Source organism: Oncorhynchus gorbuscha, linkage group LG11, assembly GCF_021184085.1.
Source record: "Oncorhynchus gorbuscha isolate QuinsamMale2020 ecotype Even-year linkage group LG11, OgorEven_v1.0, whole genome shotgun sequence".
Taxonomy (NCBI): Eukaryota; Metazoa; Chordata; class Actinopteri; order Salmoniformes; family Salmonidae; genus Oncorhynchus; species Oncorhynchus gorbuscha.
In genome coordinates, this window is record NC_060183.1 from 23976494 (window position 1) to 24000117 (window position 23624).

The 23624-nt window shown below is 43.6% G+C and overlaps 1 protein-coding gene across 1 annotated transcript in view; it reads right to left on the reverse strand.

Annotated features, from left to right (window-relative positions):
* Window positions 1-23624, reverse strand: part of wdr90 (WD repeat domain 90) — a 58081-nt gene that overhangs the window by 26979 nt on the left and 7478 nt on the right. Inside the window, exons 6-14 of the mRNA XM_046369061.1 lie at window positions 17463-17589; window positions 17075-17142; window positions 16764-16876; window positions 16293-16553; window positions 16066-16128; window positions 15854-15922; window positions 14736-14846; window positions 14329-14474; window positions 13978-14035 (exon numbers count right to left, since the gene is read on the reverse strand). Of these exons, the coding sequence (XP_046225017.1) occupies window positions 13978-14035; window positions 14329-14474; window positions 14736-14846; window positions 15854-15922; window positions 16066-16128; window positions 16293-16553; window positions 16764-16876; window positions 17075-17142; window positions 17463-17589 (1016 nt within the window). The remainder of the gene's footprint in view (window positions 1-13977; window positions 14036-14328; window positions 14475-14735; window positions 14847-15853; window positions 15923-16065; window positions 16129-16292; window positions 16554-16763; window positions 16877-17074; window positions 17143-17462; window positions 17590-23624) is intronic.

Sequence of the window (23624 nt, forward strand, 5' to 3'; positions counted from 1 at the left end):
TGTGACACATCGCCCCAGACCATGACAGAACCTCCACCTCCAAATCCATCCCGCTCCAGAGTACAGGCCTCGGGGTAACGCTCATTCCTTCAACTATAAACGCAAATCCGACCATCGCCCCTGGTGAGAGAACCGCAACTCGTCAGTGAAGAGCACCTTTTGCCAGTCCTGTCTGGTCCATGTGACGGTGGGTTTGTGCCCATAGGTGACGTTGTTGCCGGTGATGTCTGGTGGGGACCTGCCTCACAACAGGCCTACAAGCCCACAGTCCAGCCTCTCTCAGCCTATTGCGGACAGACTGAGCACTGATGGAGGGATTGTGCGTTCCTGGTGTGTTCCTAAATTCAGGCAGTTGTTGTTGCTATCCTGTACCTGTCCTGCAGGTGTGATGTTCGGACGTACCAATCCTGTGCAGGTGTTGTTACACGTGGTCTGCCACTGCGGGGACGATCAGTTGTCCGTCCTGTCTCCCTGTAGCGCCGTCTTAGGCATCTCACAGTACGGACATTGCAATTCATTGCCCTGGCCACATCTGCAGTCCTCATGCCTACTTGCAACATACCTAAGGCACGTTCACACAGATAAGCAGGGACCCTGGGCATCTTTCTTTTGGTGTTTTTCAGAGTCAGGAGAAAGGCCTCTTTAGTGTCTTAAGTTTTCATAAATGTGACCATATATTGCCTACGCTGTGTCTTAACGACCGTTCCACAAGTAAATGTTCATTAATTGTTGATTGAACAAGCATGGGAAACAGTGTTTAAACCCTTTACAATGAAGATCTGTGAAGTTATTTGGATTTTTACAAATCATCTTTGAAAGACAAGGTCCTGAAAAAGGGACAAAAGGGTCTTTTTTTGCTGAGTTTATATGTACATAGCTAGAACAATTACCTTGTACAACTGCACATCGACTCAACACGGGTACTTCCTGCGCATAGCCACGCTATTTTCCACATCCTGTGTATAGCCACGCTATTTTCCACTCCGTGTATAGCCACGCTATTTTACACTCCGTGTATAGCCACGCTATTTTCTACTCCCTGTATATAGCCATGTTAATTTCCACTCCCTATATATAGCCATGTGATTTGCTACTCCCTGAATATAGCTATGTTATTTTCCACTCCCTGAATATAGCCATGTTATTTTCCACTCCCTGAATATAGCCATGTTATTTTCCATATAGCCATGTTATTTTCCACTCTCTGAATATAGCCATGTTATTTTCCACTCCCTGAATATAGCCATGTTATTTTCCACTCCCTGAATATAGGCATGTTATTTTCCACTCCCTGAATATAGCCATGTTATTTTCCACTCCCTGAATATAGCCATGTTATTTTCCATATAGCCATGTTATTTTCCACTCTCTGAATATAGCCATGTTATTTTCCACTCCCTGAATATAGCCATGTTATTTTCCACTCCCTGTATATAGCCATGTTATTTTCCACTCCCTGAATATAGCCATGTTATTTTCCATATAGCCATGTTATTTTCCACTCCCTGAATATAGCCATGTTATTTTCCATATAGCCATGTTATTTTCCACTCCCTGAATATAGCCATGTTATTTTCCACTCCCTGTATATAGCCATGTTATTTTCCACTCCCTGAATATAGCCATGTTATTTTCCATATAGCCATGTTATTTTCCACTCCCTGAATATAGCCATGTTATTTTCCACTCCCTGAATATAGCCATGTTATTTTCCACTCCCTGTATATAGCCATGTTATTTTCCACTCCCTGAATATAGCCATGTTATTTTCCATATAGCCATGTTATTTTCCACTCCCTGTATATAGCCATGTTATTTTCCACTCCCTGAATATAGCCAGGTTATTTTCCATATAGCCATGTTATTTTCCACTCTCTGAATATAGCCATGTTATTTTCCACTCCCTGAATATAGCCATGTTATTTTCCACTCCCTGAATATAGCCATGTTATTTTCCACTCCCTGAATATAGCCATGTTATTTTCCACTCCCTGAATATAGCCACGTTATTTTCCACTCCCTGAATATAGCCATGTTATTTTCCATATAGCCATGTTATTTTCCATATAGCCATGTTATTTTCCACTCCCTATATATAGCCATGCTATTTTCCACTCCCTGTATATAGCCACGCTATTTTCCACTCCCTGGAACATGTTTTTATTTATTTTTTAAACAAAATGATACATTTGGAGTTCGATAAACTTGGATTTTTCAGCAGGTACATAAACAGGATGGTACCCTCCACAGCATGGCCTTTGCTCCAGATCAAAACTCCAAACCTACAACCTACTTTTGACTAAAATTAACCAGAGATAACTGCTTCCAAGGTTATTTTTCCAAACCTTATGGCGGGTGCTATATCAAACAAACAGCAGAGACCTGAGGACACCATCCAACCTGGAACTGAGTGAGCAGTGTTTGGTCTGATGCTATTTTGAAAGCCAAGAAGAAAAATAGAAAATGAAAAATAAAGTACATTCCAATTATATATTTTATATGGACTGAATGCTGAGTTAAGGCTCCCAGGCTTGCAAGGACAGACCAGATACAAATTCAATTAGCATGAATGTGTGAAGTAAAGGGTGTCGAGGCCTTTGGGCCCAACAAGTGGCAGGAGTCTTTGAAGCATCCTCTGAAGCCCCCTCCTGCTGTTCAAAGACCATCCACTGGCATTTCCAACAAGAAATCTGCCTCCAGAAATAAAAGATTCTCCCAAGTGGGCGTGACACCTATTCCCGTTGCCTGCTGTACTGCTGCTTGGATTCCACCTGGCGATCCGTTCACCGTCTGCCCTGGCCTGTCTCCCCCTGTCTGGTACAGGTACCCCCACCACACTCACCCCTCTCTCCCGAGCTTTCACTCACCTCCAGCACTCATGCACTGTTGGGCGAGTGACGCTGAAGTCAATATATATTTTATTTGTTTCTTGTGCATTTTGCTATTTGCCTCATGACTCCTGCATACTTTGTTGACTACAAACTTTCTTTACCCAACCGTGGGACAGACTGGTTGTTCCCACACTCGGGACACTGACCCTCTATTGGTTACACTGATTTTTGGCCTCCCATCCTATTCTAACCACCTCTCACCGGCTTTGTATTCATGTTACCTGATGGAATTGCTGTTCAATATGATCTTGTTGCCATCTGATGCACATTCAGATGTCATACGTCAGCACTGCAGAGCTCTCCCAAATTCTGACTTGTGCTCTGATATCTGCATCACTGATTTCTACATTCTTAAAAGCCTGGGTTTTCTGCACGTTAACACTAGAAGCTTATTACCTAAAATGGATCAATTGAAAGTGTGGGTTCACAGCTCCAATCCAGATCTGTTGGTCATTATGGAGATGTGGTTAAAGAAGAGTGTTTTGAATACTGATGTTAACTTTCCATGTTATAACCTTTTTCGGCAAGACAGATCTTCCGAAGGTGGGGGAGTGGCAATCTTTACCATGGGTCACCTTCAGTGCTCGGTTGTCTCCACCAAATCTGTCCCCAAACTATTTGATTTGCTGGTTTTAAGCGTTCAACTTTCAAATAGCTCTTTGTTGACTGTTGCCGGGTGCTATAGTCCTCCATCAGCACTGGTCTGTACCCTACCTGCCCTAAGCTCTCTCCTGGCCTCTTACACTAAGTCTGAACTTGTCCTGCTTGGTGACTTGAACATGCTTAATGCAACCGCTGTGTCAGATTTCTTTTAAACTTTACGGAAAAGCATAATCTGAGAACGGTGCTCAGAGCCCAAACATATCCGCCATGTTGGGTAGTCAACATTATTCATAAACAGCATTATAAATATTCACTTACCTTTGATGATCTTCATCAGAATGCACTCCCAGGAATCGCAGTTCTACAATAAATTATTGTTTTGTTCGATAATGTCCATCATTTATGTCCATTTATATCCAATAGCTTCTTTTGTTAGGGCGTTTGGTAAACAAATCCAAATGCGCAATCTGGTCCATTCGGACGAAACGTTCAAAAAGTTATATTACAGGTCGAAGAAACTTGTCAAACTAAGTATAGAATCAATCTTTTAGGATGTTTTTATCATAAAAGTACAATGTTCCAACCGGAGAATTCCATTATCTTTGAAAAGCAATGGAACGACAGCTACCTCTCAAGTGAAAGCGCGTGACTGAGAACGAGGCTGTAGGCAGACCACTGACTCAAAGAGCTCCCATCCGGCTCCACATCACAGTAGAATCCTCAAGTTTCTAAAGACGGTTGACATCTAGTGGAAGCCTTAGGAAGTGCAACAACCAATATCCCACTGTGTTTTCAATAGGGGTGAGTTCAAAAACTACAAACCTCAGATTTCGCACTTCCAGTTTGGGTTTTTCTCAGGTTTTTGCCTGCCATATGAGTTGTTTTACACACAGACATCATTCAAACAGTTTTAGAAACTTCAGAGTGTTTTCTATCCAATACTACTACTACTACTAATAATAATAATATGCATATATTAGCATCTGGGACTGAGTAGAAGGCAGTTCACTCTGGCCATGCTATTCATCCAAAAGTAAAAATGCTGCCCCCTATCCCAAAGAAGTTAAGGAGATGTGCATCTATATTTCCATGTCTAAAAATGGTATTTTCATTAACATTTATAATGAGTATTTCTGTGAATTCACATGGCTCTCTGCAATATCGCTGGATGTTTTTGGAACATCTGAACGTAACACGCCAATGTAAAATAAGATTTTGGAATATAAATATGAATTTTACCGAACAAAACATACATGTATTGTGTAATATGAAGTCCTATGAGTGTCATCTGATGAAGATCAAAGGTTAGTGATAACTTTTATCTCTATTTGTGCTTTTTGTGACTCCTCTCTTTGGCTGGAAAAATGGCTGGGTTTTTCTGTGAGTTGGTGGTGACCGAACAATCGTTTGTGGAGCTTTCACTGTAAAGCATTTTTGAACTCAGACACTGTGGCTGGATTAACGAGAATTTTATCTTTAAAATGGTGCGGAACCCAGTCCTAGACAGTTTAAACCACCTGACCAAGTCCTAAAGCAAATGGGACTCCCATCCTTCTCAGATTATCACCAGTCCCAAAAGGTATGACTCCAAACACCCAGAAAAGGCTACTCTCCTCGATGTTAGCCTCACAAATAATCCTGATAAGTATCAGTCTGGTGTTTTCTGTAATGACCTTAGTGATCCCTGTTTTACAGCATGTGTTCGTAATGGCTGCTCAGTGAAACGATCTGTCCTGATTTGTCATAAACAATTCGGCTTCGGCGATGTCATCTACAAAATTGCTTCCAACACTCTACTCAGCAAATTGGATGCAGTTTATCACAGTGCCATCCGTTTTGTCACTAAAGCACCTTATACTACCCACCACTGCGAATTGTATGCTCTAGTCGGCTGGCCCTCGCTACATATTAGTCGCCAGACCCACTGGCTCCAGGTCATCTACAAGGCCATGCTGGGTAAAGCTCCGCCTTATCTCAGTTCACTGGTCACGATGGCAACACCCATCCGTAGCACGCGCTCCAGCAGGTGTATCTCACTGATCATCCCTAAAGCCAACACCTCATTCGGCCGCCTTTCGTTCCAGTATTCTGCTGCCTGTGACTGGAACGAATTGCAAAAATCGCTGAAGTTGGAGACTTATCTCCCTCACCAACTTCAAACATCAGCTATCTGAGCAGCTAACCGATCGCTGCAGCTGTACATAATCTATTGGAAAATAGCCCACCCATTTTCACCTACCTCATCCCCACAGTTTTTTTTAATTTACTTTTCTGCTTTTTGCACACCAATATCTCTACCTGTACATGATCATCTGATCATTTATCACTCCAGTGTTAATCTGCAATACTGTAATTATTCGCCTACCCCCTCATGCCTTTTGCACACATTGTATATAGACTCCCCCCTTTTTTTTCTTTTTTCTACTGTGTTATTGACTTGTTAATTGTTTACTCCATGTGTAACTCTATGTTGTCTGTTCACACTGCTGTGCTTTATCTTGGCCAGGTCGCAGTTGCAAATGAGAACTTGTTCTCAACTAGCCTACCTGGTTAAATAAAGGTGAAATAAAATAAAAAATTTAAAAACTTTAATGAGCAAGCTTTCCTTCATGAACTAGCCTCTAAAATGGTATAGAATCCGCTTGATCCCCTCTGTCAAAGACACTTGGACCTTCTTATTTGATATTTTCAGTGGTATTGTTAACAAACACACCCCTATAAAAAAATAAGTAAAAACAGGTTCAGCCCCTGGTTTGACCGTGATCTTGCAGAGTTACTCCACCTCAAGAATTGCATTTAGCGAAAGGCTTGGCACACGCATACTCAGGTTGACTAGCTTTCATTCAGGCAAATGAGAAATGAGTGCACTCAGGCCAACGTTAGTTACTTTAAGGAGCAGTTCTCTTTTTGTGGGTCTAACCCAAAGTAGTTCTGGAAAACAGTTAAAGACCTGGAGAATAAACTCTCCTCACAGCTGCCCATGTCCCTTAATGTTGATGATGTGGCTGAGCTCTTTAATCACCACTTCATTAAGTCAGGACTCCTATTTGACTCAGCCAAGCCTCCTTGCCAATCCAACATTTCCTCATATCCCACCCCTTCTAATGCAACTATCCCCGATGCTTCTCCCTATTTTTCCCCTGCCCCGCAACAAAGTTTCTCCCTGCAGGCAGTCACTGACTCTGAGGTGCTGAAGGAGCTCCTTAAACTTGACCCCAAAAAACATCTGGGTCAGATGGTTTAGACCCTTTCTTCTAAGGTTGCTGCCCCTATCATCGTCAAGCCCATCTCTCCTTTCTGGGGAGGTTCCCATTGCTTGGAAGGCAGCCACGGTCCTTCATTTATTTAAAGGGGGAGATCATGTTGATCCTAACTGTTCTATATCGCCCTGTTAATCAAAAGTGTTGGAAAAACGTGTCAATCAACTGACTGGCTTTCTTGATGTCAATAATATTCTCTCCAGTATCCAATCTGGTTTCCGCATGTGTCACTGCAATCTTAAAAAGGTCTTCAATGATGTCACCATTGCCCTTGATTCTAAGCAATATTGTGCTGCTATTTTTATTGACTTGGCCAAAGCTTTTGATACGATAGACCATTCCATTCTTGTTGGCTGGCTAAGGAGTATTAGTGTCTCTGAGGGGTCTTTGGGCTGGTTTGCTAACTACCTCTCTCAAAGAGTCCAGTGTATAAAGTCAGAAAATCTGCTGTCTTAGTCACTGCCTGTCACGAAGGGAGTACCCGAAGGCTCAATCCTAGGCCCCAAATTCTTATCAATTTACATCAACAACATAGCTCAGGCAGTAAGAAGATCTCTCACTCATTTATATGCAGATGATAGGCCCCTCCACAGATTTTGTGTTAAATGCTCTACAACAAAGATTTCTTTGTGTCCAAAAAGCTTTCTCTACCCTTAACCTTGTTCTGAACACCTCCAAAACAAAGGTCATATGGTTTGGTAGGAAGAACGCCCCAACTCCCACAGGTGTGATTACTATCTCTGAGGGTTTAGAGCTTGAGGTAGTCACCTCATACAAGTACTTGGGAGTATGGCTTGACGATGCATTGCCCTTCTCTGAGCACATATCAAAGCTGCAGGGCAAAGTTAAATCTAGACTTGGCTTCCTCTATCATAATCACTCTTCTTTCACCCCAGCTGCCAAACTAACCGTTATTCAGATGACCATCTTACCCATGCTAGATTACAGAGACATCATTTATAGATCGGCAGTTAAGGGTGCTCTCGAGCAAGTAGATGTTATTTAACATTCGACCATCAGATTCGCCACCAATGCTCCTTATAGGACACATAAATGTACTCTATACTCCTCTGTAAACTGGTCATCTCTGTATACCTGTTACAAGACCCACTGGTTGATGCTTATTTATAAAACCCTCTTAGGCCTCACTCCCCCCTATCTGAGATATTAACTGCAGCTCTCCTCCTCAACATACAACACCTTTTCTGCCAGTCACATTCTGTTAAAGGTCAGTAGGGCTTAAATATCGATTCTTCATCTACTATAGTCCCACAACATTTCTATGTATTATATTCCAATTGTTTTAAAATCATTTTTAAATGTATATATTGAAAGGTTTCTAGTTTGCTCAGTTAATTTATTCCATTTATTTATTGCTCTAAATCGAAATATTCTTTTGCCTATTTCTCTTTTCTGTCTGGATAACGCATAGATGGTGGACAATCTATTCCTAGTATTTACGGAATGTCTGTCTCTTACCAACTGAATACCATTGTGAATAGAACTTGGCCGTTTTAAATGTGTATATTATGAAATAAAATAAACATGTTTTTTTCAATTATCCTGTCGATTGATGACCAACCAAGAACACTGCGCATGACTGCAACAGAAGAACCATATCTCCCCCTTAAAACAACCCTTGCTGCTTTGTTCTGTGCATTCTGCAGCCTCCAAACTTCACTTAATGATGCATTTCCCCAGACCACAGAACAGTAGTTCACCTCTCAATTAATGCTCGTGTTATTTGCTGAATATTTTTTCCTGGTAAATATTTAGCTATCCTTCTGATTTATGCATTCTGTTTTAATTTTAAAAAATATATATAAATAGATTAGTTATTTGAGATGATCATGATAAGCAGTTGTCTAGCTGCACTCCCAATAGTTTGGTTTCTGCCACTTCTTCAATTTGTACTCCTCCCATGCTTAATTGTATCCCATGCTGGTTTGGCCTTTTCCTAGTTGAACAGACCAACATAACTTTGGTTTTCTTGATGTTTAAAACAAGTTTGTTTTGGCAAACCCACTCCCTGATATTCTCCAAATCTCCTTGTAAAGCTTGCTGTACCTGTTTAACTGATTGTCTTGCTGCATAAATTGTATTATCAACTGCAAATATAGTAGCTTTAGTTTCAGCTAAGGCATAGGGAAGATCGTTGGTATATATTAAATAAAGAAGTGGCTCAAGGCAGCTGCCCTGCGGTATTCCACAGTTTAACACGAGGGGAAGAAAATGAAACATTGATATAGGTGAACTGTTTCCTGTCAGTTAGATACAGTGGGGCAAAGAAGTATTTAGTCAGCCACCAATTGTGCAAGTTCTCCAACATAAAAAGACGAGAGAAGCCTGGAATTTTCATCATAGGTACACTTCAACTATGACGGACAAAATGAGAAGAAAAAAATCCAGAAAATCACATTGTAGGATTAATGAATTTATTTGCAAATTATGGTGGAAAATAAGTATTTGATCAATAACAAAAGTTTATCTCAATACTTTGTCATTGCCAACAAAGGGTATATAACAGAGGTGAAGACGTGTTTGACAAGGTTTTCACACACTGTTGCTGGTATTTTGGCCCATTCCTCCATGCAGATCTCCTTTAGAGCAGTGATGTGTTTTGGGGCTGTTTCTGGGCAACACGGACTTTCAACTCCCTCCAAAGATTTTCTATGGGGTTGAGATCTGGAGACTGGCTAGGCCACTCCAGGACCTTGAAATGCTTCTTACAAAGCCACTCCTTCGTTGCCCGGGCAGTGTGTTTGGGATCATTGTCATGCTGAAAGACCCAGCCACGTTTCATCTTCAATGCCCTTGCTGATGGAAGGATGTTTTCACTCAAAATCTCACGATACATGGCCCCATTCGTTCTTTCCTTTACACGGATCAGTCGTCCTGGTCCCTTTGCAGAAAAACAGCCCCAAAGAATGATGTTTCCACCCCCATGCTTCACAATAGGTATGGTGTTCTTTGGATGCAACTCAGCATTCTTTGTCCTCCAAACACGACGAGTTGAGCTTTTACCAAAAAGTTATATTTTGGTTTCATCTGACCATATGACATTCTCCCAATCTTCCTCTGGATCATCCAAATGCTCTCTTCAGATGGGCAAACTTCAGACGGGCCTGGACATGTACTGGCTTAAGCAGGGGGACACATCTGGCACTGCAGGATTTGAGTCCCTGGCAGCGTAGTGTGTTACTGATGGTAGGCTTTGTTACTTTGGTCCCAGCTCTCTGCAGGTCATTCACTAGGTCCCCCTGTGTGGTTCTGGGATTTTTGCTCACCATTCTTGTGATCATTTTGACCCCAAGGGGGGGAGATCTTGTGTGGAGCCCCAGATCGAGGGAGATTATCAGTGGTCTTGTATGTCTTCCATTTCCTAATAATTGCTCCCACAGTTGATTTCTTCAAACCAAGCTGCTTACCTATTGCAGATTCAGTCTTCCCAGCCTGGTGCAGGTCTACAATTTTGTTTCTGGTGTCCTTTGACAGCTCTTTGGTCTTGGCCATAGTGGAGTTTGGAGTGTGACTGTTTGAGGTTGTGGACAGGTGTCTTTTATACTGATAACAAGTTCAAACAGGTGCCATTAATACAGGTAATGGGTGGAGGACAGAAGAGCCTCTTAAAGAAGAAGTTACAGGTCTGTGAGAGCCAGAAATCTTGCTTGTTTATAGGTGACCACATACTTATTTTCCACCATAATTTGAAAATAAATGTATTAATCCTACAATGTGATTTTCTGGATTTTTTTTCTCATTTTGTCTGTCATAGTTAAAGTGTACCTATGATGAAAATGACAGGCCTCTCATCTTTTTAAGTGGGAGAACTTGCACAATTGTTGGCTGACTAAATACTTCTTTGCCCCACTGTATAACTGTACCCAATTCGATGCTACCTCCTTAAAACCATAATGCATACATTTTGTCAAAATGATTTCATGATCCACTAAATCAAATGCTGCACTGAAATCTAAAAATAGTACACCCACAAATCTGCTATTATCCATAGCATTGAGCCACTGGTCAGTCATGTCAACCAATGCAGTGGTAGTGGAATGGTTTCTACGATAAGCATGCTGATTGGCTGTAATCAGATCATTATTTTCCATGTACTCCCACATTTGTCTACTCACAATACCCTCCAATATCTTACTGAGTGTAGGGAGTAGACTAATTGGTCGACTATTGGAAGGAGTAATGGGTTCTTTGCAGTCTTTCGGAATAGGACACAGTTTCGCATGCTTCCATACATTTGCAAACATCCCCTTTTCAAGTGACCAATTAAATATGTATTTCAGTGGAACTGCAATCTGGGGAGCAGCACAGCGAAGCAAAAAATTGTCCATCAGACCATAACCTGTAGATTTACCATCAGGTAATGACTTCAATAGGTTTAACACCTCCTCCACTGACACCGTTTGAAGACGAAAAGAGCAGATCTTGTTGCTCATTATATGATCTTCAATCCAATGGACAATAGCTTGTTTGAAAGAATGTATGTTTACATTGTTGCTCAGTAATTACATTTTCTTTGTAAAAAAATCTGCAAAATGATTGGCAATATCAACTGGTTTTGTTATTATTCTCCAATCAACCTCTACACTAGATGGGCATGATGAGATAGATGCACCAAGTAAGCCTTAAACTGTGTTCCATACCTTTTTAGAATCGTTTTTACAATCAGTAAACGCATCGTTGTAAAATAATATAAAAAAAGTGTCTTTCGATTCAATTTTACTGCATAATTACGTAATGTTCTACAATTCTGTTCATCAATTTCTAATTTTGACTTGGCTGCTTAGACTTATTTCTTTGAGAAAAAGCCTCACCCAGTTCATCATCAACCCATGGAGATGGACGGGCACCAACTGTACTATTATGCCCCTATAAGAAAGAGTACAGTTGGTGCCCGTCCATCTCCATTACCTCAGTGAGCAAATCAATAAAACATTCTCTAGCGTGATTTAAATAATCCTCTAGATAAATCAGCTTCCAGGGTACAGCAGCCAAATCATTTAGAAATAGCTCATGATTAAATGTTTTAAAATGTATTTTGACCACAATCCTAGGGGGTTTATTTGGAACCATGGTGTTCATGGTTATGGTCACAATATTATGGTCTGTCCAGCCCACTGGAATTGATCTGGCTTTTGAGCATTGCAGTGGTATATTACAGAAAATCAGATCAATGCATGTGTCTGAACGATGCATGTGTCTGAACTTAATTGAAGATCTAGTAGTATCATTAACCATTTGTTTCAAACCACAGTTCTTGGCATATCTCATCAATTTTGTTCTATTCAAATTATTGTGATCCTTCCAATTTATATTAAAATCACCCAAGATAAATACATCTCTGTTGCCATCTGTGGCCTGGGCAAACCCAGTACATAAGTCATCCAGATAGGACACCTTAGAGCTAGGAGGTCTATACACACATCCTACCAATATGGGTGCCTGGTGAGGAAGATGTACTTGAGCCCATAGTTTGACATACATTAAGATCATCCCTCCTCTTAAAAGGTATATGATTCTGAATACAGTGCTACACCCCCACCATTCCTATTCCTGCCCCTTCTCAGTAGACTATATCCTTGAGTGTTAATTTGCCCATCATTTACAGATGCATCAAAATGCGTTTCGGTCAAAGCCAAAATATGAATTTCATTTATGTTGACCAAGTTGAAAACCTCATGTATTTTGTTAGGAAGGCTACATACATTAACCTGAGCTATATGCAACCCTTTCCTTATCTTATATAGTCTTTCTCCTTTCATTGATCTCGGTGGGGAAGTGATCATTCATTCCATGTTCTTAGTCATTTCCTTTTTGCTTAAATTTATCAAAACATGCAATAATAGCCCGTGGCCTATTTCCAGAGGCCTTAACTATTCTATGGACTCTGGAGAACGTGGTCTATTCCCAGAGGCCTTGCCTATTCTATGGACTCTGGAGAAAGTGGCATTACGCACAACATCAGTGGGCAGTTTTAATTGAGTTGACATAAAGTCTCGGACTGTGTCCTCACAGCCTCTGCTGTTGTCATTCTCCGGTATCCCTGAAAATATTAGATTGTTCCACATTGATCTACACTGTACATCAAGCAAGGTTTCTTTAAGTTACTTTCCCAGTTAAATAAAAAAAATATAGCCATGCTATTTGCTACTCCCTGTTTATAGCCATGTTATTTGCTACTCCCTGTATATAGCCATGTTATTTGCTACTCCCTGTATATAGCCAAGTTATTTGCTACTCCCTATATATAGCCATGCTATTTGCTACTCCCTATATATAGCCATGTTATTTGCTACTCCCTGTATATAGCCATGCTATTTTCTACTCCCTGTGTATAGCCATGTTATTTTCTACTCCCTGTGTATAGCCATGTTATTTGCTACTCCCTGTATATAGCCATGTTATTTGCTACTCCCTGTATATAGCCATGTTATTTGCTACTCCCTGTATATAGCCATGTTATTTGCTACTCCCTGTATATAGCCATGTTATTTTCTACTCCCTGTATATAGCCATGTTATTTTCTACTCCCTATATAAAGTTATTTTTACTGGTCATTGTTATTCAATCTTATTCACCATTTTTTTATCTTTATCATTGTTGAAAAAGGCTCCGTAAGCATTTCACTGTTAGACTACACCTGTTGTTTACGAAGCATGTGACAACTAATTGTTTTTTTTTTTTAAAGTTAGGCCCCCACCGCCACACAACAATCAATTAACTTTATGTTCACAGTCACAGCAATCAGTCAACCAAAAGGTAACTAACACTGATTGCGAAGCCATGGTAAAAGTCACGATGATGATAATGAATTGCCCCCCCCCCCCCCCCCCCAGAGCGTTTCTCATTAGGTCCCTAAGCAGTGCGCTGAAGTGTTTTTCTATTGGCCTTGGTAGCTCCCTAGCTGGGTAGCCATGGTAAACAGTCGGTTTTGTTTTCAGGTAAGAAAACCGCTAGAAGGCCAAAAGAAAGATCATTGTTTAACCTGAAACAAACTGAGTTTAAGACTGAATAAGGTCATCTTGGCTGTAGCCAAAAAGTGACTAAGAAGAATTGTTGAGACAGAATTGTATATATGGATTATATTAAGAATACAATCTGGATACCATTCTTCCTAGTCATGGACTGTATCCTTTGAATACAGTATCTGCAAACAATTCTTCTGAGTCACGCATCATATCATGGCTGTTGGCTGTGGCGCTTACGGTTTTACTGTGGCCGTCTTTCCCCACTCCACATAGAACCCCACCGCTGTAGGAGAAGCTGAGGACAACAAGAAGCACAAGTCATGAACAGAGTGAATATCAGTCCTTAAAGCGAATGTGTGTGTGCTGTATTATACTGTATATGCGTGTGGTTAACTCAATGAGGACAATGGGACAGGAACACACAGGGGAAAGTCAAATGTGAAGAGGAGTTACATAAGAGGGGAGATGTGAGGTGAAGAGATGTGTGCGTTTACATGTGAAGGGTCACCTTAGTGAGGTCAGCAAGTGAGCATGGGTCTTGTGGCTGAGCGTGTGCGTGTGCGTTTGTGGTTGTGTGTGAACGGTCACCTCAACGAGGACAGTGAGTGAGCGTGGGTCTTGAACATGGCCAAGCAGTTGGCCTTGAGGTAGTTCCAAACCCGCACCACACTCTGAATGCCGGTCTGGGCCGAGGCCAGCACTGTGCTGTTCCCATTGAACGTGAGAGCAGACACCTGACAGCACACAGAGACAACACACTGTGAGGTGACATTGATGCCACCTTGACAGTGATGAAATGCAGCGCTAGTGTCAAAAAAGACCACGGAACTCTCATTACCTGCTGTGGCATTTCAAAACCTGTTATAGTACAACGTCTACAGCACCACCCAGGCCAAGTATTTGAAGTGGTATGGCCTACTATGACAACAGCTGCGCTATTTGTGAGTGTGTGTTGTGTGTGTATTCAGGATATTTCATTAAACTGTGTGTTACACCTTATCAGTGTGGCCGATGAAGAACCTCTGCTGTCCGGAGGAGATCTTCATGGAGACGATGATGGCGTGACAGGGATACACCACCGTATCCCCAGACTTAGTCCATAGAGCCTAAAGGGAGAGCGGTAGTAGATTTGGTATTTATAAACCGAGTAGTTTGAATCCTGGGTGCTGATTGGCTGAAAGTCGTGGTATATCAGACATTATAAACTGGGTGGTTCAAGCCCTGAGTGCCGATTGACTGAAAGCCGCGATATATCACACCGTATACTACAGGTATGACAAAATGTACATTTTTACTGCTCTAATTACGTTGGTAGCCAGTTTATAATAGCAATAAAGCACGTTGAGTCTTTGTGGTATACGGCCAATATAGGGCTGTATCCAGGCACTCTGCGTTGTGCATAAGAACAGTCCTTAGCTGTGGTATATTGGCCATATACCACACCCCCTCGGGCCTTACTTCTTAAATATACAGTACTTGTGTATATGATATATAGTTTTGTCATATATGATCTCACAGAGAGAGAGAAATTCATATCTGATATTATATCTGTAACATATAAAAATGGTATGATATCTAATATACGGCAACGATGGATCATAAGTTTTCCTTTATTTCACATGACGTACAGGACTTTATAACCCCCTTTTTCTATCTTGTCTCATCGCTGCAACTCCTCAACTGGCTTAGGAGAGGCGAAGGTCGAGCCATGCGTCTGCCGAAACATGAACCGCCAAACCATGCTTCTTAACACCTGCCCGCTTAACCCAGAAGCCAGCTGCACCAATGTGTCGGAAGAAACAGCGTTCAACTGACGACCGAAGTCAGCCTGTAGGCACCAGGCCAGCCATAGGGAGTCGCTAGAGTGCGATGAACCAAGTAAAGCCCCCCCAGCCAAACCCTCCCCTAACCCAGACTACGCTGGTCCAATTGTGCGCCACCCTATGGAACTCCCGGTCACGGCCGGTTGTGACACAGCATGAGATCGAACCAGTCTGTAGTGACGCCTCAAGCACTGCGATGCAGTGCCTTAGACCACTGCGTCACTCGTGAGGCCCCCGTGTGAAAACATATCTCATAGCGTAAACAAACACAGTGCCACCTTGAGACTTACACATTTCATAGTGGCTCCCCCAAAACCAATGATTCTGTTGAGCCTGAGGATGGGGTCAGGATGCAGCTTCTGAGTAGACAGAAACAGGATTCACACCAATAACTGTATGGGTTCACACAATATTCTGTACCATATCATTTTACGGAAACTAACAAAGTCGAACAGGTGTTTCAAAATCTGAAGTCAATCTCTTTTTTCTTGTCTTTTCTTACCCTCTGTTGGGATTCCTTGGCTATGGGAAGAGTGACAGGTCTTGAGACTGCTGTACAAACAATCTAGAAATGCAAAGAGACGAATGTGGAATCCTTCAACAGTACAGAAACAAAGCAGTGTGTAGGAGCAGGGAAAGCACAGGAAGTGGCTTTGTGAAAGAGGTCTGTTACATGAAGGTGGAGTGTAAATTGAGAGGTGGGTGTGTAAGTGCTAAATGGTGTCTCACCTCCTCTACGTCACTGTCGTCTCCGTGGGTGTTGATGTCATCCTCGGTGTGGGCGTAAACGTGCACGCCCCCATCGTCCGTGCACGGTATCCTGACAGCCGAGCGGTGCGACCTGGAGGTCCTCGACCCCTGACCTTTTCCCAGGTTGTCGCCAGGGCAATGCCAGTCGTCCTGTGATGTGTCTTGGCCGTTCAGGCCAGATGTGACCACTCCCAGCTCAGCAATACTGGACGTCTCCAGAGTGGTGCGATGCCTTGGTTGCTGGGGGAGGAAACGGCACATCAGGTTATGACAATGCGAAATACAGCCATTTGTAATTGTACACAGAACAGACAGTCTGACACAGACAGTATACAGAAAATGGGACGACCACAGATATACACATATACTTAGAGCATGAAAATACCATTTCAGACACAAAGAACACACACACACAAACCAACCAACCACCCACCCAGGCTATTGTCTTACTAGTTTGGGGGTGGTGATCTGCTGGATGAGTGACACTCTGTCTTGCACTGGTTTGCTGATGTTCACACTGCGAGACATCTCTCTCGTGGGACTCCTCTCTGCTGGGGAACATGCTGGGGCAAGACAACAATAACGTGCTGTTACCACAGAATTTGTACTGTGCAATTAATGTTTTCATTCTACTGTAATTATACACTAACATAGTAATCACAGCATTTGTCACAATTGCTGCTTAGGCACATCTATTCTTAACTTCATAGGAATTAGAAGTAAATCAAACATTCATAGGTGTTATAGTGCTGTCCACTTACTAGATACAGAGCTGGGAAAGCCTTTCTGAATGGAGTCAAAGGGCATCTTGGCTCCGTCTGATGGAAACCTGTTAGAATAAACAAAGTAGCAGCTCAAAAGTTTTAAACATAAGAAGCAGTTGAAAGGAAAGTTGACACTTCAATACCGACTGAAACTAGAAAATGTGCATAGCGTCAGCAATTGATTTGAACTGTGACAGCAGCTCGATTCACCCTGTCTACGGTTACTGGATAGCAGTTCATTAGGGCATACCGGTGCAAAAAGTTTGAAAATGTTATTTAACAGACAACGAAAGCAAGCAGTTATTTTTGGACAAGTCCAGGTAGTCGCTCGCTTTTTCAATTAAGTGTTCTCCCATTTGAATACCACCCTGGTGAGTCCACCCACCTGATGTAGTCATAGAGGTCATGCCAGCTGCCTCCCTTGGGCACAGGGAAGGACATCTCCCTAGGCATGGGGCCTGTGCCCAGAGATGACGCCAACCCGGCCTGCTTTGCCTCATTGAAGGACACTCCTGGGGGGAAATGAACAAAGGATAAAAAGATGAGGAAGTATATTGAAGAATATTGAAGAGATAGATTAGCCTTGGAGCCGGGCTAGAACCTTGAGGGAGGCACAATGAATTAACACAATTGATTGCACCCCCACACAGCCTGGTCAATTGCACTGTGGTTGAATTGAATAATTATTTTTGAAATAAAAGTAAGTACTTCAAACTCAAGAGATGGCCATGAATAAGTAAGTTCAGCTGTTTTTGAAAAATTTCAAATACAAAAAAATGCACTTCTATTCAGGAAATGGTCTGAAATAATCAGGTTGAAGGTTCAGCTGTTAAACATTTTATAAACTAAAAAAAATATGCCAAACTAAGGAAATGGTCTTGTAAATAGGCTTAGCTGAAGGATTCTCTGCATTTGAACTATTTCTATAAAAATGCATAGATAAAGCCCAGGCTTTTGAACATCCTGAAGAAAATGAGCCCTTAACCTAAATATATTTTTGTTTAACTATGTGGTAGCTATACACCCACCGGACAGTTTATTTAGGTACACCACCCCGTTCATGAAAATGGATTGCTCCTACAGACAGTGAGTCAACGTGGCCGTGGCTTGCTATATAAAGCAGGCAGACTGGCATCGAGGCATTCAGTTACTGTTCGATTTAACGTTTGAACGGGCAAAACGAGTGACCTAAGCAACTTTGATCGCTGGTGCCAGGTGTCCCGGATCCAGTATCACACTTGTTGCTGGGAGGTCAAAGGAAAATGGTGGGCCTCCCGGGTGGCGCAGTGGTTAAGCGTGCTGTACTGCAGCGCCAGCTGTGCCACCAGAGACTCATGTCTCATCGCGCACCAGCGACTCCTGTGGTGGACCGGGCGCAGTGCGCGCTAACCAAGGTTGCCAGGTGCACGGTGTTCCCTCCGGTGTTCCCATCTCTCCCGAGCCTGTACGGGAGTTGTAGCGATGAGACAAGATAGTAAAAAGATGGTTTGCATCCGTGTATTGATTATAGAGGTCTAAATTCCATCACGGTGGGTTTTAGTTACCCACCACCTCTCATTGCTACGGCAGTGGAATCATTTCACGGAGCGCAGTTCTTCACTAAACTGGATCTCAGGAGTGCTTATAATCTGGTGCGTATTCGGGATGGAGATGAGTGGAAAACTGCATTTAGCACTACTTCTGGCCATTATGAGTACCTCGTCATGCCATACGGTTTAAAGAATGCTCCAGCTATATTTCAATCCTTCGTGGATGAGATTCTCAGAGACCTGCACGGACAGGGTGTAGTGGTGTATATTGACGATATTTTGATCTACTCCGCAAAACGTACTGCACATGTATCTCTGGTGCGCAAGGTTCTTAGACGACTGCTGGAGCATGACCTGTATGTGAATGTCATGTTTTGTCATTGATTATCATGTCTTGTCCCTGTGCTTCCCCTTCTATTCGTTTCCCTCTGCTGGTCTTATTAGGTTCTTTCCCTCTTTCTATCCCTCTCTCTCCCCCTCCCTCTCTCACTCTCTCGCTCTCTCTTCTCTCTATCGTTCCGTTCCTGCTCCCAGCTGTTCCTATTCCCCTAATCATCATTTAGTCTTCCCACACCTGTTCCTTATCTTTTCCCCTGATTAGAGTCCCTATTTCTTCCCTTGTTTTCCGTTCCTGTCCTGTCGGATCCTTGTCTATTATTCACCGTGCTGTGTCTATGTATTGCCCTGTCGTGTCGTGTTTCCCTCAGATGCTGCGTGGTGAGCAGGTGTCTGAGTCTGCTAGGTTCAAGTGCCTTCCCGAGGCAACCTGCAGTTCTTGATCAAGTCTCCAGTCTGTTCTCGTCATTACGAGTAGTATTATGCCTTTTGTTTGTAAAGTAACTTTACTGGATTAAAAACTCTGTTTTCGCCAAGTCGCTTTTGGGTCCTCATTCACCTGCATAACAGTGAAGGCGGAGAAATGTGAGTTTTCCAAACGATCAGTGTCCTTCCTGGGTTATCGCATTTCCAGCTCTGGGTTGGTAATGGAGGGTGACCGCGTAAAGGCTGTGCGTAATTGGCCGACTCCGACCACGGTAAAGGAGGTGCAGCGGTTCTTGGGGTTTGCCAATTACTACCGGAGGTTTATCCGGGGTTTTGGTCAGGTAGCTGCCCCTATTACCTCACTGCTGAAGGGGGGGCCGGTGCGTTTACAGTGGTCAGCAGAGGCGGACGGAGCTTTTCGTAAGTTGAAGGCGATGTTCACTGAGGCACCAGTGTTGGCGCATCCGGACCCTTCTTTGGCGTTTATAGTAGAGGTGGACGCATCCGAGGCTGGAGTTGGAGCGGTGCTCTCACAGCGTTCGGGTGCGCCACCGAAGCTCCGCCCCTGTGCCTTTTTTTCAAAGAAACTCGGGCCAGCAGAGCGGAATTATGATGTGGGGGATAGGGAGTTGTTGGCTATGGTTAAGGCCCTGAAGGTGTGGAGACACTGGCTTGAGGGGGCTAAGCACCCATTCCTTATCTGGACTGACCACCGTAACCTGGAGTATATCCGATCAGCTCGGAGACTGAATCCTCGTCAGGCAAGGTGGGCCATGTATTTCACCAGATTTCGTTTTACTATCTCGTATAGACCAGGTTCCCTCAACACTAAGGCCGACGCGCTGTCAAGACTCTATGACACTGAGGACATGTCCATCGATCCTACTCCCATCATTCCGGCAGCTAAGCTGGTGGCACCAGTAGTATGGGATGTGGACGCAGACATCGAGCGGGAGGAACCTGCGCCTCCACAGTGTCCGGAGGGTCGTAGGTACGTGCCGCTTGCTGTTCGTGATCAATTGATTCGATGGGCTCTTTGTCTACCCTCGTCGGGTCACCCAGGTATTTTTACGACAGCGCGAGGTCTTCAGAGGAAGTACTGGTGGCCCACTTTGATGAGGGATGTGCGATTCTATGTCTCCTCCTGTTCGGTATGCGCCCAGAGTAAGGCTCCCAGACACCTGCCACGAGGTAAATTACAACCTCTTCCCGTTCCACAACGGCCGTGGACCCATCTATCGGTGGATTTTCTTACTGACCTTCCCCCCTCTCAGGGTAACACAACGATCCTGGTCGTTGTGGATCGGTTCTCTAAGTCCTGCCGTCTTATCCCATTGCCCGGTCTTCCTATGGCCCTACAGACTGCGGAAGCTCTTTTCACCCATGTCTTCCGGCACTACGGGGTGCCCGAGGATATAGTTTCTGATCGGGGCCCCCAGTTTATCTCCCGTGTATGGAGGGCATTTATGGAACGTCTGGGGGTCTCGGTCAGCCTGACCTCAGGGTATCACCCGGAGAGTAATGGGCAGGTGGAGAGAGTGAACCAGGAGGTGGGTAGGTTTCTGCGGTCGTATTGCCAGGACCGGCCAGGGGAGTGGGCGAGATATATTCCCTGGGCAGAAATAGCCCAGAACTCACTAAGCCACTCCTCTACCAACATGTCACCATTTGAGTGCGTGTTGGGGTACCAGCCAGTCCTGGCACCGTGGCATCAGAGCCAGACTGAGGCTCCTGCGGTGGAGGAGTGGGTGCAGCGCTCTAAGGAGACCTGGAGGGCTGTCCAAGAGTCATTACGCCAAGCGAGTGTAAGGCAGAAGAAGAGCGCTGACCGTCACCGCAGTGAGGCCCCCATGTTTGCACCTGGGGACAGCGTTTGGCTCTCGACCCGAAACCTGCCCCTCCACTTGCCCTGCCGGAAGCTGGGTCCGTAGTGTATAGGGCCATTTAAAGTCCTGAGGCGAATAAACGAGGTTTGTTATCGATTATAACTTCCTTCGTATTATCGCATTAACCCCTCGTTTCATGTGTATCTTCTCAGGCCGGTGGTAGCTGGTCCCATGCAGGAAGGTGAAGTTCCGGAGGTTCCTCCGCCCCCTCTGGACATCGAGGGGTCCCCGGCGTACACGATACGAGCTATACTGGACTCGAGACGCCGGGTGAGGGGCTTGCAGTACCTCGTTGACTGGGAGGGGTACGGTCCGGAGGAGAGGTGCTGGGTTCCGGTGAGGGATATTCTAGATCCATCTATGTTGAGAGAGTTCCATCGCCTCCGTCCGGATCGCCCGGCACCTCGGCCCCCGGGTCGTCCCCGAGGCCAGCGTCGGCGCACTGCGCGTCAGGGGGTGTGGGGGGGGGGGTACTGTCACGAATATTACAGAAGGTGACTCCCCTTCTTGTTCGGGTGGCGCTCGGCTGTCGTCGTCGCCGGTCTACTAGCTATCACCGATCCATTGTTCTGTGTTCCTTTGGTTTTGTCTGATTGGTATCACCTGATTCTTGTTTGGTTGTTAGGGTGGGGTTATATATAGTTTGTTCAGCCCGCTTCTGTTTCATGCGGGCTTGTTCGTCTGTTCTGTGTTTGAGTGTATTTTGGGTTTCGCGCTGTCCGTTAATATTTCTGTTCATTTGTTTTCCTACTTTTGTTCATGTTATTTTTCCTGGACATTAAAGCGTGTTTTTTCCCCACATCTTTTGCTCTCTGCCCCTGACTCCACACCTCCTCACTCAGTTGTCGTAACAGTCATCTGCTGTAAAAACCAGAGTTCCACTCCTATCAGCTAAAAACAAGAAGAAGCGGCTACAGTGGGCACACGATCACCAACACTAGTTAATTAAGGAGTGGAAAAATATTGCCTAGAAAAAGACAGCGAGTTCAGTTTACTTGAGAGGCCTGCTCAGTCCTCAACCCAATAGGGCATATTTGGGATGAAATGGAAAGGGCTGTTCGCAGCATGAATGTATTGCCGTCCAATCCGCAACAACTGCGTGATGCCGTCACGACAGCCTAAAATCCGTGTGGAATGTTTCTGACACCTTGTAGAGTGCCTCAAAAAATTCTGGCTGTTCTGGAGGCAAAGGTAGGTACGCCCCAGTACTAGATGTGTGTACCTAATAAGCTGGCTGGTGAGTGAATATTTCTACACTGAATGGGGTCTTAAGTGAATTGCTCTGTTCACAACCACGCTGGCCTTGAAAGCTCCCCAGACCTGCCAACCCTGTCCAACTTTTGAGAGTACCAGACTCATGCAGCAAATTGGAGATTCATGTGCTTAGACAAACATTATGGATCACACCTGGTTCAGTGCAGTCCTCTGAAAAGGTATTTACAAAACATAAATAAAAAAAATCATACTGATAAGTACAGAACATATAAAATAAATATGTTTTGTGGAATTAGCACAGATTGTCTGTATGTTTATTCCATTACATGTACAATGTAGAATGGAGATAATTATCAAAAAGTTTTTCTTAGCTCATGCCCCCAAGCTTAGTCTCTATAGTAGAGGAACGCTTGTCACCTCTCAAATCACTAGGGCCAGCTCACAAGTATTGGCTTTTTAGACACGGTTCCTAATCAACACTAAAAGCAAAATAATTTTGAAAACATTAAAACAAAAACAAATGAACTCAGACCGCAAACTGGCTACACAAAGCTTAAGTAGGCTGCCGCAAAGGGAATCTGAACGCTGTTCGCTAGGCTACCGCAAAGGGAATCTAAACGCTGTTCGCTAGGCTACGGCAAAGGGAATCTGAACGCTGTTCAATAGAAGAGTCTGCTGTTTCAGCCTACGTAAAGGTGCCTATTGTATTTCTTTGAAGCACTTACATAATTTCAGAGTTTCGAAGATGTATAAAATCTCAAATCTCGTGCAAAGGCATTTTAGAAGCATTACCTCTATAGCAAATACCAGACACTCATTCATTCTTCATCGTGCAGTCATCTAAAATCCCGACTCCATTTAATGCCAATATGTTTATTTTTTATTATACTTTTGTAATGCTTTTTGTGACGTGGGTCATAATTACAGTTACAGTCTATCAGGTTGCGTGATGCTCGTAACGTTACGTGGAAAATACAACTAATGGGAAGCAGCATTGTGCGACCAGTTATTTTTCTAACTTTCATTTAATTTCTTTCACTAGCAAATGCGCATGAACTGCTGGCACTTTACAGGCGGACTACACCGCTCACGTGTTGCAAAATACATTTTTTAATCTATATTATTCAATTATTGCACCCACACTGCTCGCACACG